The 19,525-nt window shown below is 37.3% G+C and overlaps 1 protein-coding gene across 50 annotated transcripts in view; it reads right to left on the reverse strand.

Annotated features, from left to right (window-relative positions):
• The window catches only part of SOX6 (SRY-box transcription factor 6), a 571,708-nt gene that overhangs the window by 102,278 nt on the left and 449,905 nt on the right, over positions 1–19,525 (reverse strand). For 28 of the 50 annotated variants that reach the window (XM_070626444.1, XM_070626446.1, XM_070626445.1 and 25 more), the window contains one exon: positions 15,007–15,086. In XM_070626444.1, coding sequence (XP_070482545.1) covers positions 15,007–15,086 — 80 coding nt within the window. Of the gene's footprint in view, positions 1–13,423; positions 13,547–15,006; positions 15,087–19,525 lie in introns of all 50 variants that reach the window. The other 22 variants (XM_070626423.1, XM_008517052.2, XM_008517055.2 and 19 more) reach the window with 1 other exon arrangement.

Raw genomic sequence — 19,525 nt, forward strand, 5'->3', positions numbered from 1 at the left:
TAGGATTTGACCCTCAAGGCCCCTGAGGATCTTTCCAGCTCTGGAAATCTATGTAATTTTACAATCTCCTTGTCTATTTGGGAAGGCTTCCCATTCAATATGGTGGCATTTTTTCTTGATTGCTGGGAAGTCCCGTTTACAGTACCTTAACTGCTGCCTGGCCATCACTCCTTGCTAAAGAGCACTGCACTGGGCCACGTACTTTCTGAATTCAGGAGTGGTCATCAGGCATAGGCATTAGGACAAAAAGATCTCAAAGAGTCTATATACAACCAGCTTGGTCAATCAATAAATATGCATATTTACATACTTATATACCAAATTATCAGCCATATATTATCTGTTCTTATCACTTGGAAGTATTACTCATTTAATTGATTTCTTCCCTAGACTATTACTATAAGAGGGCGGGAACTTGCTTAGCTTACTTGCCTAACAGCATACCTTAAGTACACAGTACATGCTTTAAAAACATGTGTTAAATTAATGGATGAGCAAGAGAGATACAAGTATAAGGGTGTGGAGAGAAATGATATTTATTGAGCATTTACCATGTAGCAGACGTTATGCTAGGCAACTGGCTTAGTGTAATTCTTTTAATCCTGACAATATGGGAGGTGTCATTATCCCCATTTCACAGATGAGGAGATGGAGGTTCAGAGAAAATTAGCTTAAGGTCACATAAGCTCCTTTAACTGAAGAAGTCTTGTGGAGCCAAGAAGCACTGCTTTCTTGAAACCTCCAAGTCATTCACTACTGTATAGACAGAAAACATGTCAGAGAGCAAGCTGGCTGCTAAATAAAGCATGTTGTTCCAATACACGGAGGCAAATCATCACCTGATGATATACAGTCATTTTCCTGTTTTATTTGGTGACAATGTTTCATAATCAGGAAATGTGGCAGAGGTGGATGTAACATTAGGAATGGCATGGTTGGATATAGAAGAATTATGTATGACTATTTTGTTCTGCAACTAAGAAATGCCTCTTTGTTAAAACTATTGGTAAATGGATTTCAAAATGGATGACTACTATCCACATCACAGTCACATCCAGACCTCTACTATCTCAACAAAGCTTCTTGCTCTTGCCCTCACTTTCTGTTGTGTTATGTCTAAGCCAACTATTCAACTACTCATTATTCAGGGACTGCCCCTTCGGCCCTGGAGCAAACACTTCCCTGGACCTGAGGAAGATGTTCTGAGCAGGTCAACAGCAGAGAGGAATCTCTTTTTCTATGTAGGCGAAGGAGCTCCTGAACTCTGGAGGGCAATCCCAGTGAGGCAAGGACCTGTTGGGGCACATGCGCCACTCCATTTAGTGACAGTGAGTGTTTGTCCTTCCTTTTTATTTTTTTTTAATTTATTTGTTTTTTTCTTTTTAAGCAGACCAAGTGATAATCCATTGAGAATGTGAGGCTAAACCACTTTTCCTATAGAGTTTTTAAATTGCGCCTCTGAGAAGGAGTTTGATACAATTCAATGACTGAAGTAATACCTTTGTCCATTTGAGCATTAAATGGCCCGTTGAAATACAGCTTAGTTAGAGGGAATTTCAGAAAATACTACTTTCTAATTTTTTTTTTGTATTTTATTTCTCTCCCAGCTGACTAGAGCTGAGCTTGGAAAACGCAGCTCAATCACTTTCCACAGCCTCTCAGGTCAGCCTCTCACCAGTGTTAATTAAATACAACCCCCTTAGAGTACGAGAGGTTAAGTGAGAGCAACATAGCGTTCTTCTCCAATACATTACTGTGAACACAAATGGCCATAATCTGTTTATAAGAAGGCTTCTTTGAGCACCAAGGTCTCACTAATGAAAAATTATAAGAGGAAAAACAACATAATGTGACAACTGTTCATAGCAAAATACATTTTAAACTACCCATTTCCATATCCATTGTGCTTAAATAACACATACCATAAAGGAAATCGGTGTAACAGATGGTTTCAGCCCTGCGTAGCAAATGCAGACGAGTTTTCAGTATGATAAAGTGAAACTGTAAAAGCCAGTGCAAAATTCAGTCAATCTCTTATCTAAAAGTCTTCCTTCCCCTCAAGAGAGAGAATCTTTCCCTAGCAGCTACAAGTATTAGTGTATTTTCTCTTTTTAGCAGATGCTGTATCTTCTGTGGCACAACTTGAACAAACTCTAAAACTAGGAAATTGCTGAAATAACAACTCTGTACTAGCCATTTTAAATTAGAAAAGTCTCTTTAAGCTACCAGGTTTATGGTTCTAAAAAGTTTCATACACTGTCCAGAGCTATTTGTAAACTAAATCATTTAAAATAAAGCTCTTTAATACTCTATAATTAGTCTTGTCTCTCTGAACATGACTTTACTGTAAATGCTTCTTCCTGACTCTCCTATTGTCCCAAGATTCCTGAGAAGAAAGCAGCCAAGCGATAATTCAACATTATTGCTGCTTCAGTGCACTAATCGCTTAAAGAGCAGCAATGACTCTGTGCTCTCTGCCCCACAGCTCCCACAGCCTCCTGGCCTGAGGCAGGCATCCCGACCCAGCAACGTCCAGATGTCAAGAGGAATCCCCAGCTCCTGATGCAGCAGGCGCTCCATTCCAGTATGGTCAAACATCTGCTTCATCTGCTGGCATGCAACCTGCTGAACATGCTCAGAGGGCAGCACAGGCTGGGGACGGGCAAGGACACACTCCCCAGCTACTCCAGAAGACTCATCGAAACTTCGAAATTATAGGACAGCACTGGAAACTCTCAAAAGAATAGAGCTCTGGCATTCAGCAAAAACATTCTAAGCATTTTCCTCAAAAAAAAGTTACAGAATAAGATAAGACAGATTTCATGATAGTTCTTCTTATTCTTGTTAAATTCTGTTAGGTTTAAAGTTTCTTCTGGACAGTTAGCTGGAAGTTTGGAAAATACATGAACTCTTTGGGATCCGAGAATGTCATGTTGACTTTGAAATTTTTCCCTTTTGTAATTTAATTACATCACTTTAAATTCATTTGAATATTATAATGAGGGGAATAAGTTATGTAAGAAAGCTTCTAAATGACTGTGCTCTCTACGTACCAGTCAGCAGAGTTTAAAGCCAAGAATCCTGGGCAAGAAGTAAATTTTAAAAGGCACTTAAATCATCTATTACAGTCTTATTTTGTTTAATAGATGAATAATCTGATCCAAGTCACTTAACCCATCTGAGTCTCACCTACTTCTTCTAAAATATAGGGATAATATTAAAGCACGTTTGTTATAAAGCCTAAGTACAAATTGCCTATTAAACTGTAAAAGACAAAAGACTATATAATATGTATTATGTATATGTATGCATATGCATATGTTTATATTTTTCTTATATCTATTTGGTTTGGTTTTTAGAAAGAAAGTCTGGATTCTTTTGTAATATCCAGTTCACACATCAAATGCAAGTTCTCTGCTGAGAATGATTACACTCATCCTATGGGATCTCAATAAATAGCATCCCATAAAAACTAATGAAAAGCTCCCAGGTCCTCACCAAATTTCACATTTACTTCACTCTGAAAGATAGGCTTATATACTATTACAGTCAGAAATAATACTCCTTTACTGAAAGCCAGAGTATATGGTGTGCTTAATACAATTGAAAAGATGAGCCTGAGGAGAATTGTGACTGTTCTAGCCAAAAACGACTGGCTAGAATAAAAGTCTCAGTTTTGAAGATCAAAGTGAAACAAAAAACTGAGGATAAACAACCAAACAGGTCTCAATTTTTAAAAATCTGCCCATCCAGATTCATGTGGATGGGTAGATTGGTAGGTGGGATATTTCTGTTAAGATGAGTAAGATTTGCAATCCCAACTCTTTATTATTTACTAGACTTCTTTCTTATTTTCTCCTTTCCCCACTAGAATGTAAATTCCACGAGGGCAAGGACTTTGTTTTATTTACTGATATTTTCCCAGTATCTAAAACAGGTTCACTCAGCCTCAGCACTACTGATATTTTGGGCTGGCTAATTCTTTGTTGCGGGGGGCTGCCCTGTGCGTTGTAGGGTATTCAGCAACATCCCTGGCCTCTACCCACCAGACGCCAGTAGTATCTCCACTCCCTCTCCCAGTCATAACAATCACAAAGGTCTCCAGACATTGTCAACTGAACCTAGGGGGCAACAGTGCTTCTGGTTGAGGACCACTGGTCTAGACAGTACCTGGCACTTAATGGCACCAAATAAATATTTGTTGAATAACTGAATGATTGAATTTGTTATGCTTGGATTTTCATACAAACTTTTTCAAATTTCCTAAGCATGATCATTTATAAACTCCCTTTTAAAGGCATGATTTTGATTGAACTTTAAGATATGAGTGTTATGTCATTGTAACAGTCTTATTCAAAGCTAACAAGTGTAATTTTAAGTAGCAAGAATTTAAAAAGAAAAGATGTAATACTTCTTTCTTTAATTTAAATGAATAAGTGAATTAGAGTAAAAACTTGATAAATATCTCAAAAATGGATTTTCTAGATTCAAAGCAGCTCTATTTCAAACTGGCTTCAAATGAGCACTGTATGTTTGCCTTTGTAGTGTTTGAGATAGTCAATACACATATATACATTTTAAGCAATAAAACTTTCATACACATCTAGCATTTACTTATTTTTGTTTTAGTTCATACTGCTCAAGGTCAATAGCATTAGGGAAATCACTGACAAGGTACCAAGGATTGTGGTCTAGGTCAATTTATATATCATGACCTCGAAGGTTGGTTACAGGTATTATAGCTGGTGATACAAGAGAAACACACAGTAAGGAGTGAACTCAATGCAGTTTACTGGAAATCAAAAAGTCTCATTAAAGTCTTTGCTTCACAAAATGACTAAGAGGGTGCAGGTCTTGGGAAATTTATTTGGCTTTATTTTGCCTCCATTTGTTAGTCTATTAAAAGGAAATGCAAATACTTAGCTAACCTGCAATAAATGATTATAAATATACAGGAATTGGTGTTTATAAAATTGGAAAAAAATAATGTTAAATTAATTCTTCTCAATTAGATTCAAGATGACCCTACTGATGTCATCAATTATAAGGGAGGAATGAAAGAATGGAACAGAATGACTTTTTAATCTACACAGCAACCAGTACAGAGTAAATAGTAGATGTTTAGTGCTTTTTTATTTACATTTAATTGAGAAAAGAATCCATTACTAGTGCTTGGAAGATACATAAGAGATTCTAGTTATTGTCCTAATCCTAATGATCTAGAACAGTCAAAACAAAGCAAGATATTTTCACATCAGTACAGAAAGCTTAAATTGTTACAAATTTTCCCTGAATTTACAATTTAGATGGATTTGCACAAACATGCGTATCTTCAGCATATGAACTTTTATGTAAATAAGAAAAGAATTGGCAGAAAGGAAGAATTGACAGAGTAGTAACAACCATGTGCTAGCCTTACTGGTCAAAAGTCTTCTCCCTCCACTGGAGCTATGAGGGGAATCCAGCCAACTGTAGCTTCTTAATCTCTTTTAATCAAACTATCATTAAAAAATATATTTAGATTGGAAGAATTAATATTGTTAAAATGTCCATTCTACCCAAACTGATCTACAGATTCAATGCAATCTCTTTTAAGATCCCGATGGTATTTTTTACAGAAATAGTAAAAGCGATCCTAAAACTGATATATAACCACAAAAGACCCTGAATAGCCAAAAGCAATCTTGAACAAGAAGAACAAAGCTAGAGCCATCACACTTCCTGATTTCAAAATATATTACAAAGCTACAGTAATCAAAACAGTATGACACTGGCATAAAACAGGTATAGAGACCAATGGAACCGAATAGAGAGCCCAGAAATAAACCCACACATGTGCAGTCAAACGATCTTTGACAAACGTAACAAGAATACCCAATGGGGAAAGGATAGTCTCTTCAATAAATGGTGTTGGGAAAACTGAGTATCAACATGCAAAATAATTAAATTGGACTTTTATCTTAAAACATACACAAAAATTAACTTGAAGTGGATTAAAGACTTAAAGGTAAGATCTGAAACTTTCAAGTACATATCCAAAGGAATTAAATCAAGATCTCAAAGAGGTGTCTTCACTCCCATGCTTATTGCAGCATTATTCACAATAGCCGAGGCATGGAAGCAACCTAAATGTCAATTGACGGATAAATGGATAAAGAAGATGTGGTATATAAATAAAATAGAATATTATTCAGCCTTAAAAAAAGAACGAGGAAATCCTGCCATTTGCAACAACATGAATGAACTCGCTAAGTGAAATAAGCCAGACACAGGACAAATACTATGTGATACCACTTCTATGAGGAATCTAAAATAGTCAAACTCACAGAAACAGAGAGTAGAATGGTGATTGCCAGGGGCTGGGGGAGGGGAAATGGGAGGTATTAGTGAGGGGGAACAAAGTTTCAGCTATGCAAAATTAATAAGTCCTAGTCAACTACTGTATAGCATAGAGTCTATATTAATAATACTGTATTGTTTACTTAAAAACTTACTGAGAGGGTAGATTTTATGTTAAATGTTCCTACCACAGAAAATAATAATCATGGTAGGCGAAAATTTTTGGAGGTGATGGATATATTCGTGGCATAGATTGTGGTATGGTTTCACAGATGTATACTTATACCCAAACTCATCCAGTTGTATATTTCAAATAAGTACAGCTTTTTGTATGTCAATCAGACCTCAATAAAGTGGTTTAAACAAATGTTTTTGTCCTGCTCAGTCTGTTCTGTTACCTGAGATTTCAGAATATTTCATCACACCTTTTCCTGATTTAGATTTCCTAAATGCTGTATATCCTAACTTATTCTATGGTTGGAAATTGGAGTGAAGCATTTTCTAAAACATTAGCATGTTTTGCTTTCAAACCTTCCAATATATCCTTAATCACTTCATCTCTCTGATTTCCAAGGTAGCTCATTATAACACATACAGATATATGATACATAATATCAACCAAAGAATATCTCCAAACTTCAATTTGGTAAAAAGAGGAATAGAAATACCTGTCTCTACTTTAGAAACCATTGCACCTTACAAGCAGTCTATTTAAATACAATATTCACACACTGGGAGCTCCCTGTTGAGTGGATTCATTAGTGAGGCTGGAGTTAAATGAATGTTGGTGGAAATCTTACATTAGGAAAGATAGAGGACTGCACTTATTTTGTAATTCCAAGGCCCTGGGCTCCTGCTAAACCGTCTCTGCAAGTCTGACTGAACATGCCATCAATCAAATAACTTAAACACGGTGATTAACAGAACTTATGTGAGAAGAGCCATACTCTCTCAACTTTTAGATATTACCTTAAAGGCAACTGAAAATCAAATTTCTAAAAGAAAATCCAGTTTAACCAATGTTTTAATTTGCGGATTGGTATAAACTTATTCTGTTTCATTGAATACAATAAGTCAGATTTCCAAACATTAGGAAGTATGTTCACATTTTGTGTCCTTTTCTGATCTATCTTTCTCTAACCTCCACCAGGATTCACTCAGTACCTGTTGTTTTCCTTAAGAAGCCTACCTAGAACTGAAAAGTTGTTTGCAAGAAATATTGCCTCCTAAATACAGAACACTTGACCGAACATATCCAGAAAAAATGTTTTAAAAGAAGCTTGAGGGGCCAGCCCCGTGGCCGAGTGGTTAAGTTCACATGCTCCACTTCGGCAGCCCAGGGTTTCACTGGTTTAGATCCTGGGCACAGATCTAGCACTGCTCATCAAACTATGCTGAGGCAGTGTCCCACACAGCAGAACTAGAGGGACCTACAACCAGAATATACAACTATGTACTGTGGTGGTTTTGGGGAGAAGAAAAAAAAGAGGAAGATTGGTAACAGATGTTAGCTCAGGGCCCATCTTTAAAAAATTAGAAAATTAAAAAGAAAATAAAAGAAGCTTGGGTCCCAGGTGACCACCAAAGACAAAATTCATTAATTCATTTTACCAAATACTGTGCCAGGCAATATCGAGGATTCAACAGTAAACAGAAAAGACAAAAATCCCTGAATTCAGTAGCTTACATTTCGATAGATTAGAGCTGCCCCTCAGAAGCACTTAGGCAGGAAAGCTAGAGTAGAATTGACTGCTTATTGGGACATTGGAAAGATTTTTTCTATTCTGATGGAAATCTAAAACATGTCTCATTATCCCATTTACTGTTCAAAACTACCTTGAGAATAAATATTATCTCCTCTTAACAAAGAAAAACTGAAAAAAGAAGGCAATTCAAGAACAGTACAAGACAACATAGGAATTAAGTAATAATGGAAACTCTAATCCATGATTCTGATTCCAAAGTGGAGCTCATTCCATTAGTCCACAGCTCATCTAATCCCAGCTGTAAGGGTCCTCACAAGTTCCATCACACTTAAAATCAAAGTGGGTGAGGGAAGGCTGATTAAGAGAAAAGCAAGCATTTCTCCTCAAAGCACAAACCCAAGGTTGGCATCCTCAAAAAAAGCTTTGAATCAATGCATTCCTTTTTCTCCATTAGGTAGCCAGTAATTGGTCACTCTAATTAACTCTTTATTCAACTCTCTATTAGAAATCACAACCTCCAAATCCTACCCAGCAAAGCTAACTGACCCTCTCATTCCTCTACAGCATGTTTACAATTGCAAACAAGAAGACAGAGTATGAGCCAGAGAAGAGCATCCACACACGGTATCATAAAGATTCAGGCTGGAACTGAAATAGAAATAGAGCATTCCCAGGGTTGACGGGCACTTCTTCACTTTCCATTTATAGCGTGAAATTTGACAATATCATTTAAATAAAATATGTGTTTGTATTCACTTTTGCAAAAACTTCAATTGTTCTCCTCCATCTTTGTAAATTTGGCAAGACTTTAACAGTTTCATTTAAGAATAACTTATGGTTGATAGGTTTTCCTAATGTTTAAGGCTCTAATTAAACTCCTTTCCCCTAATCTTCCCTAACCTATACATAATGCCTATAAAAGTGAAAATGTAATTATATTGATATTTTTAAATTTTTCATATTTACTTCCTCTCATTTAGGCAACCACCCATACTATCATTATAAGACCTTGTCTGTTAAAATATGTTCCAACTAAAGCTTGGTAGGCTTTGAATGCTCGATAAAAATCATTCTCTGAGGCTAATGAAGACAGAAACTCTGCCTGTAACAATATTAAGTTTGTTTTCTCTGGTGATTCAGAGAAGTGAGCAATCTGTCAGTAATACACTGAGTGAAATTACTTGTCTTGTATGAATAACTGCTGACAGTCACTTTATCTCAGGGCTGACCCAAACATCTCCCTGCTGACAAACAAATTACTATGTCTAACTTCGAAAAGGTAACTAGCTTGTTTTTAATTTTGATTGGGCTTTCAGAATCCCTTAGACATACATTCAGTCCCATCCCTCATTGTATTAAAAAAAAAAAGCAACAAAAAGTGTTTGGCAGGGTGGGGGCAGGTTTGAATTAATGAGTAAGGAAAAAAGGAGGGAAAGAAAAACCCTATCACTTGGAGCTAAGAAAAAGAACTGTTATTGCTTCTTCCCAAGACTGTTATGCAGATAAAACTAGTAAGTGTGTCTACCCAACATTAAGACTGGCAGTGCCGCCAGTGACTGACTGGGTGAGTGAGCACATTACCGAGACAGTATTGTAGGAATTAATTTTCTTCAATAAAGTGATTTTTAAGGCTCATATATTTCACAATCTAAACATATGTCACTGTTTCATAAACAAAATAAATGGATTAAAATAATACATTACCAAAATGCTGACATGTGGAGATATTTTAATTAGAAATTCTTAAGCTGTGTGATATTTAACTGCTGTATTTGCTAAAGAGAAGCATGCATCATTTAATAAGAAGGCATGAGACAGGTGTATCACTTTGCATGATATGGTACCAGATTGTGTTTAACATAAGCTACAACTATGAGGCAACATTACTCCCAATTAAAAACAAAACAAAACAAAATTACTTTAAGGATTCATCCTATTGAAAGTAATCACATAAAATGAATCAGTCTACTAAACCCATTTTTTCACTAAAAAAAAAGTCATTCGGAGCTTAGTCTCTGAGACAATATTTCTTCAGAAACAATCTAACATCTTAGCTATTTAAAGGCCATATTTACATGACTGCCTCATTATACTGGTCCCCCTTCCTTAACATTCTTTTTGACTTACTTGAAGGACCAATGCTAACATCGCTGAGGAAAGCAAATGGCAACTGGTCCTGAAATTTATACGGGTAGAGAATTGGAATAAGTAGCAATATAATATATTGTTTACTGTAGCTAGTGCCCTCTGTTCTCTAAAGGTCAAAAGCACTGTAACCTTAGAATTACAGTTTCTGATTGTTCCCAGGGTTAAATACATTATCAAAATTAATGGTTCTAGCCCCTCAACCTTCAGATATATGAGTATTCATGCCTCCATCTGCTGAACTGTTCAACTAAAAATAGCATTCTTCGGCCTTCTCTCTCCTAATATTGTGCCCCTGAGGCAGAGGAAACCATGCCTTACATCAGCACAGAATACCAAAAAAAAAGTCTTTCCTGAATCTTCCTTATTTCAAAGAAAGGAAGAACTGGAATATGTAAGAAGGGTCTTTACACTTTAAATCCCTTTTCTCTTCTTGATAACAAAATTTCAGGTTTCCAGGGTATAACTATAAATTCTGTTACGATTTAGCCAGGCTCATTAATGTTAGAAGTGACAACCTTTGAAGGACAAACTAACTATAACGTCAGGTAGAGAGGACCAGTCTGCACAATGCACTAGAGGATGTGTGGAGGCTGGGGGTGGGGAGAGGGGGAGGTATGTAAGTGTTGTGGGTTTTTCTCCCTAAAAATCTTTGTTTAGAAATAAAATCAGTTAACACAATTGCAATACTTCCTTAGTATGAACAATTTATCATGTTCATGACTGTTGACAGAGTTATGACATTTTAGCTTGTTGAGGAGGGGAGAAAACCCTAGCTAGAAAAGAAAGTAGACTTTAAAATCAAGAAAGCAAGATATTAAATTTTCTCTCTACTTTTGCTCAGGATTTACAATGTCAGTGTCTGTAGCAGCTTAGATATGGCGTCTACTGTGCTCTTCACGAACGTCCCAGAAAACACGTTACATTCACACCAGGAAGGTGGGAAACCTGCCTTTCAAGTAAGGTCAGTCTTTTCTAACCAGTGTACCATATAAGCAAATAGAGCAAAGGTTTCCTGACATGCAGGAAAAAGGTGCAAAAAATGGAAGCAAGAAACCAGAGCAAGAATAAACAAAAACCCAGGAAACTCTCAAACCAGCCCAACTGAAACTATAAAGCCATCAGGGCTTCCACTGTAATGGGTTCTCTATTTCGACTAATTAAAGTGACAGACACGTGGCATATGTTGTGCTTCCAGATCAGCATTGCTACAGTACTGCATAGATCTGGCACTCACATATATGACATCATGGTTTTCAGAACCCAACAGAAGCCAGATTTGACAGTGTCAGGGGTCACTGATGGTGGGGGTGCAGGGGGTGGGGGGTTGGCGCAAAAAGCCAACCTAAGCAAAAAATTAGTAAAAAAAGGGATTGAGTAGAAAACTGGCTAAGGGAAGGTTGACAGGATGGAACTTATTCTATTAGGAGAAAATAAAAGCCAAAGAAGAGAGGAAGTCTCGACTCTGATCCCAGGCCACCTGCTTTCACATTCTTCCAAGCACTTAAAAGTTTAACAAACTATTTGTCCTGAGCAGGTCAGCTTGCTAACTGTCATCACATAGAAAGGCTTGTTCCTAACGTCCAGTTATCTCTTTGTTTAGCACTCCTAAGCACAGTAGATTTTCAGAATATCCAGAAATATGTCACCTTCTTTACAGCCAAAAGAAAGCCTTAGAAAAGAAACCCCTTCTGCCTGTAAAGAAGACAGCAGATACTCTGACAGTATATGCCTGGTCACGTCTGGTCACGTGGAAACCCCCTGTATACCTCTTATATCAAAGTGAAAAGGAAAGAAGGAGATGGGCAACAAGCCCTGCAACTCTTCCTAAGGCTGCTTCCAAGGTGGTCTTTGATCATGTCCTCTTCTTTCTTCTTAGGAGTGAGTTTTCTCTATCATTTTCCAAAAACGCAGGTTCAAAAGCAGTAGAGAAGAAGATAATGTCAAAGGGACACTTTATTGATTACACACTATTTGATATGTATCGACTGGCAGAACCAATAGGAGCTGAATATACAACTTTGTTGGATGTAATTATTTTCTTTTTTTGAATTGAATTTCCCATCCCAGGTTAGCATGTAAAATTTAGTCTTAGATCTAACTCAGAAAGTTAAAGTGTGTTTCAGTCTGAGGTAACTTGTCTCCATTTTTTTTTTGGGATTCAACACATAGCTGGCAACTCTCCAGTATCTGATAGTCCCAGAGAGGGCCTCCATTGATACAGGAGAGGAATGAAGCATGAAACTGGAGAGAGGACGACTGGGTCTCTGTAGCAGAAAAGGGCTTAGTTTTCAAAAGAGCCACATGAGCCATCTTTTCCCAAGTAGCAAGAATATCCCACAAAAACAACAAAGAGCTTTACTGGAAGTTAAATATGAAAGGGATACTACAGAAATTTAGGGGCAAAAAGCCACCAGTCAGACCCAGGCACCCATTCTGACTTCAACCTGAGAAAACTAACTTAGGAGATCTGAATTAGGCAGAATTAGAAATCCTGGGTGATAAGTCTGACTCCGTGAATATTTTGTAGCCTTGGTTAAATAACAACCTCTCTGAACCTCCTTTGCTTTGTCTATACATGCAGGATCATATTTTATCAACTTTACAGCATTGTTATATGGTCAAATGAAATTTTTAAAAATGTTGAAGTGTTTTTTAAACACTATACAGAACTATACGTTAAAAAAAGGAAAAGAGTGGGGCCAGCCTGGTGGCATAGTGGTTAAGCTCACGCACTCTACTTCAGCGGCCTGAGGTTTGCGGGTTCAGATCCCGGGTGTGGACCTAGACACTGCTCATCAAGCCATGCTGTGGCAGTGTCCCACATACAAAATAGAGGAAGATTGGCACAGATGTTAGCTCAGCAACAATCTTCCTCAAGCAAAAAGAGGAAGATTGGCAACAGATGGTAGCTCAGGGCCAATCTTCCTCACCAAAAAGAAAAAAAAAGTAAAAGAGTAAGGGAAATAAAGACAGTTTTAAAGATACTCTTAATATAAAGAATTTGCCTAAATATATAGCAATAATAAACCTAATTCAGGGGCATTGGTTTCGGGTTTGCCTTTTTCTCTGAAAAAAAAAGGAGCAAAAATCAGCCTCCTTAGGAGGAATAAAAAGTGAAAGATTATGTTTTAAAGTTTAGTTTGAGTGCTTGCCACTTTTTCAAAAAGCCTAGACTATGACCGAACAATCCAGTCCCCCACCCAATGAAGCGCCAATGGAAGCATTCATACCTCAATCTGTTTGTGGTTGTAAGAGTGGCCACCACCATGTTCAAAGGTGTCCAAACTCCTGCCAAAACGGTCACTTAGGCCCTTTAGCCTTGGGTTAATTTGTGGGTGGGAGACATGACCCTTCTGTTTAGTAGCATATTCAGAAAAAAAAAAGACAAAACATACTGTCAGAACTCATGAAACAGAACACATATTTCTAAATCCAGGGTAAAGACCACATCAAAGTCTAGAAAGTAGAAGGTTTAGGACCCAGACCCTCTTTCACAGAAACTTCGTTATAGGATTGAACAATGGTATTGGTTCTTACTTCTGCCTCTGAGAAGAAACGGTAAAGCACAGCTATGGGAAAAGGAGAAACAGATCCATTTTACTCTGAGGGGGCTTTTGTAGAGTTTTACCAACTGCAGTAAGTTCCAGTGTTAGTTGTGGAAAAGGGGGAGGTTTGGAAGAGAGGTAGGGCTGCTACTCCTGTTACGCAAATTTCTAGCTCTGCCAGGCAGTTCATAACAGGTAATATCTTCAAGGCTTTCTGGATGAGGCTTACAACAAAAACCTCTCAAAGTATTGCAAAAGTTCTTTACTTGTAAGGCTCAAATGATGTTTTTTCATGGCAAAATATTTGTACATTTTCTGTGTTCAAGTCATACAGGGAATGGCAAAGAAGAAATAAAAATGCCTAGCCAGATGCTATTCCCTAGATTATTTAAGAAAACATAAAAATAATCACAGTAAATTATAAGAATAAAAAACTATCTTTAAACTTTCCACTGTATTGAAATTTAAGTTGTTTATTATCATATATTTTCTAAATCGTCAAATACTGAATGTTTAACCATTATTTTAATGACATTATCTTTGTATTAAAATATATATTCACATTCAAAGTCAATTTCCCATCAAAATGGCAGTTGTAGAAGGATGTAAAGATGACCTAGCCCTACTGCAAACCCCTCATTTTACTGTGAAGAAGATAAAGTGCAAATGATTTTTTATTCAGCTTCCAAAATACTTTGTCTCCAAGATTAGCTTTATAAGTAAAGAACATTAACCCAGAACTTGGTCAGACACCGTGCCCAGAGTTTTGACTCACATGAAGACGAGGATGAGGACAAGGATACTCATATTCAGGGACAGTATGTTTATATTTTACCAAATAGCTAAAGTAATTTGGCAATAAAAACCCCAATTCTATGAGCTGCAAGAAGGAAAACATCCCACATAATGTTCTGTTTTGACTCTTATGAGTAAAAGCTAATCTGGACATAAATGGAGATGTGGATGAAAAATTGATAAGGAAAAAGCATACATATCCACTAACAACTAGCCATAAAAATTGTAAAACCATTAACTCACCTGATAGAGAACATATAGCACTAAATCATAATGTCATTTTTCCTTTAAAAATATTGAAACTGGCAACATTCTCTTCTATTTGCAGTATGTAAGTACACAAGGTGTTAATCCTTCTAGGCTATGCTTAAAAAATTATTTAACATTCAGGCTATTATTTAGCATACAGCTGGTTAGCAGTTTTCCACCAAAGTCCTGGCTTGTATCCCACGTTTTTTTCTTCTGGCACTTACCTGGAGCTGTAAAGGGCTGAGTCCAGAAGCAGCAGCAGCTGCCATTGTTGATGGAATGAACTGTACGGGGTAGTTATCACCTGTCAGAAAGAACAATGCATGCAGGTTTAGACAATGCACAGGGAATCGCAGCAGACAAGTACAAACATGGTCCTTGGATTGCCTGAGCTTTACCACATTGCTCTAAGCCCAAACATCTGCAGAAACAAAGGGCTGAGTTGGGCACAGACTTGCAGTGCTGCTTTGGAACTTTTTGTTAACAGATAGCTGGTAGGCAAACTGGCAAAACATGAATGTGATGTTAAAAAAATTAAATGTGCAATTCAAGCATGTTCACTCCACTACAAATCTTGTAATACATCATTTTTTTAAGAGTAAAAAAATATGTTAAAGCCAGGCTGACACTCAGTTCACTGAGAAAGCTTTAAGGCTTTTATAATAGAACAACAAAAAGTTTTGGCAAGGCAGAGTATTAGAGTCCAAAAAAGATTATGAGCTATTGACTGTCCATAACCCTAAACTTTATTTTATAAAAAATAAAGAAAGAATTTTAAAAATGCAACCTCTTCAACTTGATAGGGGTGAGAGGGAAGCTAATCTTATCTGCCAACATTCTGTGAAATCCCTAGTATCTCAACAGGAGTGGAAACCATATTTTTTTGGATTAACTTCTGGCGGAACCCAGTACAGAATCATGTGCACTAGGCACTTGTCACTTATCCTCTGATGATGATTTGATTAAATTATCACAGATTTTACGTGGGATGTCTGCATTAAAAGTCTGGTAGAGAATGGGCATGGTTCAGCAGAGATCAGTGTTACATCCCTGCATGTAGCATGCAGTCATGTTTCTGAGTCCAGATCACTCCTAAATAGGGGGAGGAAGTATCTTCTTTGACCTAAGAACACAGGCTGTGTGCCATGACCTCCAGAACCAAGAGATGTGATGAGGAATGTATTGTGATAGTGGCAACTGAAATCAAAATACTTGTAGATAAATTACACAATATCAGTGATTTAATGGAGTAGCCCTTTGGCTTCAGCTACTTATTTAAAGTCAGTGTTATGTACTCTCTCTAGGCTATATTTTAATAGGCTGTTCCTCCACACGTTTTTGACATTTATAATAATCGTGCTGTTTTCCATGAACTTTTCCACACTGAAAGCGGAATATAATAATGAAGAGACAGTGTAGAAAGAATCACAATAATAAATGTAGTCAACTGGAAAGCAATAAAACCTCTTTTTTCTGCATGGGCACTAATACCTGGAGCCTTCCTGGTGCCCCTGGTTTCTTGGAACTCATCCTGCTTGCCACATGAAGTGTTACTCAGCTGGCCCAATGTAAATGTTAAGTTGCTTTCACTTTTAACAAATTGTTAGCTTCTAATCTACACAGTCTCTTTGCATCATATCCATAATACCTCATCAGACCATTGAGCACAGTGTGTGCTTGTACACAGTCCAGTAACAATTGGCTTCTGATTGCATATGGAGCGCTGCTACAATGCATTCACTAACACTATATTGTGCTGGTCTCCTATGGAGTAACATTCAAAATATCTGATCTTGTTTCTCCCCTTCCATGAGGTTGATTTTGGTTTGCAGTGCTACAGGAACTTTTTAAAAAAGATAACTAGGCCAAATTATTTTTTATATTAAATGACTGTTGCTTTATGCTTAAATAATTCTACTGATCTTCTTGATATTTAAATGAAATTATCTAAAGAAAGAATATCCTAATCTAAGTCAAATAGTATTTCTTTGGTCAATACCTTATCAGGTTAAAAAAAATCACAAAACGATGCTGAATTAATGATGCTTCAAAAATAGGGAAAAAAATCATCATTCCAGCCATCAACATGGACTGCCTCCCAGAACACTTTAGAGCTGTTCTTTCTTTAAATATCATGCATTATTCATACTAACTCTAAACCACAACCCCCTCCCTGTAAGTTTAATACCAGTTGCTTTATTTGCACTAAAACATTTTTCATGTCAAACATATTTAAAAAAATCAAACTCTAAAAGAATTCCCTGGGGCACTCCTTTTTTCATAGCTGTCATGCTTCTATGCTATGAAATAGCTGAACTTTTTTTTTATACTTTTTGGCTTGCCAGTTAATTTATTACTATCTTACCACACCCTGTAGTACTCTCCAGCTCACCTGCTGGCTACAAACAGCTTTCTTTCCACTGCTGACAAGCATATTTTTAAAATGTTCTTAACTTTTCTGCTGGTCTGAATCTGTATATCTGAGTATAATCTTTGGAAAGCTATTTCTCTAGAACACGTCATTGTATCAATACTAAAAGTAAAAATGAATACATTAGAGCGACAGAGTACATCACAGTGAATGATCAGAAGAGAGAGAAAGGAAAAGGCAGGAGAGGGAGCAGATAAGGGCAAAGAAAAGAGCGAGTGTAAGAGCAGAGGAGACAAATGGCAGAGGGAGGGGGATTTAGGGTATTGTGAAGTTTAAGTTTTTCATAACAAAGTTACGTGCTTAACCCCCCTTTAATTTTCTCTTGGTAAGAGTCGATCAAGAAAAAGTTCTCAGTAGCTGACTTGGCAAGGAATCAGTCAACATGTTGTAGCAATTTTTTTCAAATTTGTCTCTGGATTTGAAATGCTTGCGTGAGGACCCATTCTTTAAAACTTTGTACAAAGGAAGACGAAGCCTGTTGGGACAGGTCGGCTTTTGGCACTGCTGTAATCTGGCCCTTGCTACCTCTAGTGCAAGGAGACAACCTCCAAAAGCCAATTTGGGAAATGATGCCATCCCATAGATCCATCTTTCCAGCCTTATAGATTTTCCAACTGACAATTTTCATTTGAAGATTACAGAAAAAATACGAAACAGGGTTTAAACCCATGGAAAAGTTGCCTGATATTAGTTTCACTTGTCACGATACACACGTTTCTTTGGAATCAAAGCAGCTCTACAGCAAGAGTCCCTGAATGAGAGAAAGCACATTTTTTAATTTTCAGAGAAACTGAAGTGAAGCCAAAACTTATTAAGATAAACACAGGAAAAAGGGGAGCTTGTACTGAGAAAGTAGGACCCATTAGACTCAGGCTACCTCCTGCAAGAACACTGCTAGTTTGCGTAATTCAGATGTAAATTCCCTTTTTGTAAATATACCGTGTCCAAGATTCCAAGATTGAGGCAGGATCTCTTCTTCTTCTTCTTCTTCTTTTTTTTTTTTTTGGAGGAAGATGGGCCCTGAGCTAACATCTGTTGCCAACCTTCCTCTCTTTTTTTTCTCCCCAAAGCCCCAATACATAGTTGCATATTCTAGTTGCAGGTCCTTCTAGTTCTTCTATGTGGGATGCCACCTCAGCATGGCTTGATAAGCGGCATGCAGGTTCACACCCAGAATCCAAACCAGTGAAGCCCTGGGCCACTGCTATGCTGCCAGGCTAGCCCCGTAAATTTCACTTTTTATTACAGTCAAAAATCTCGTGGGCAAAATTCTATCCATTTACTTTGATTCTTCAGAAAGACAAGGAACTGGGATGGTTGTAGTCCTCTGAGACATTAACGTCAGATATTAACCTATTGAAGAAATCATTTAGAAAGCTTGAGAGGAGTAGAGAAGAAAAACACATTAAACTAGGAGACAGAACCCTAAGATTCTTCAGTAACCAGGTCAATGTGAGACTCTAATTCATGCCTCATTTTCCACCCTCCAAAACAGAAGAAAAATACACTACACATTCCGAACTATCTCACAGATTTTTGTGTGGTGGAATCATAGGATAATGGTAAATTACTTAAATTGCCAAACAACTTATAGATAGACCCCACTTTTATGAGCTACTGTTATTCTTGCTACAATATGGAAATATTTCAGTCACAATCACCAATATAGACTCAGAGATGCCACTGTGTATTTTGCTTGGATATAGGAATTAAAATAGCAAAATATTACAACTTCTCTATATTCTAACGGACTGCCATAATCAACCTGAATTTACCTTTATGAGATACCACACTGTAGCAAAAGTTAGCAGTTAATGGGTGACACATGTAGAATTCTAAAAATAAAACCTTCAATTTGTTCTGAGAAAAAGTGCACAAAAAGATTATAGTATATTGCTGAGATCACTATGCTTTTATTTCTCTTGCTAAATTTCTCCTTCTCTATTCATCAAAGAGTAGATCAATGATGAGACGAGTCTTGATTGCAGCACTTTTTCTAAGAGGATCTGCATTGTTTTTCATACTTTTCTTTTTTGAGGAAGATTAGCCCTGAGCTAACATCTGCTGCCAATCCTCCTCTTTTTGCCGAGGAAAACTGGCCCTGAGATAACATCTGTGCCCATCTTCCTCTTCCTCTACTTTATATGTGGGACGCCTACCACATAGCATGGCTTGCCAAGCGGTGCCATGTCCAGACCCGGGATCCGAACCAGCCAGCCCTGGGCCGCCGAAGCAGAACGTGCACACCTAACGGCTACACCACGGGGCCAGCTCCTGTTTTTCATACCTTTAAAGAAGCTAAGAATCAAGAA

This window comes from Equus przewalskii, chromosome 6 (genome assembly GCF_037783145.1).
Source record: "Equus przewalskii isolate Varuska chromosome 6, EquPr2, whole genome shotgun sequence".
Lineage (NCBI taxonomy): Eukaryota > Metazoa > Chordata > Mammalia > Perissodactyla > Equidae > Equus > Equus przewalskii.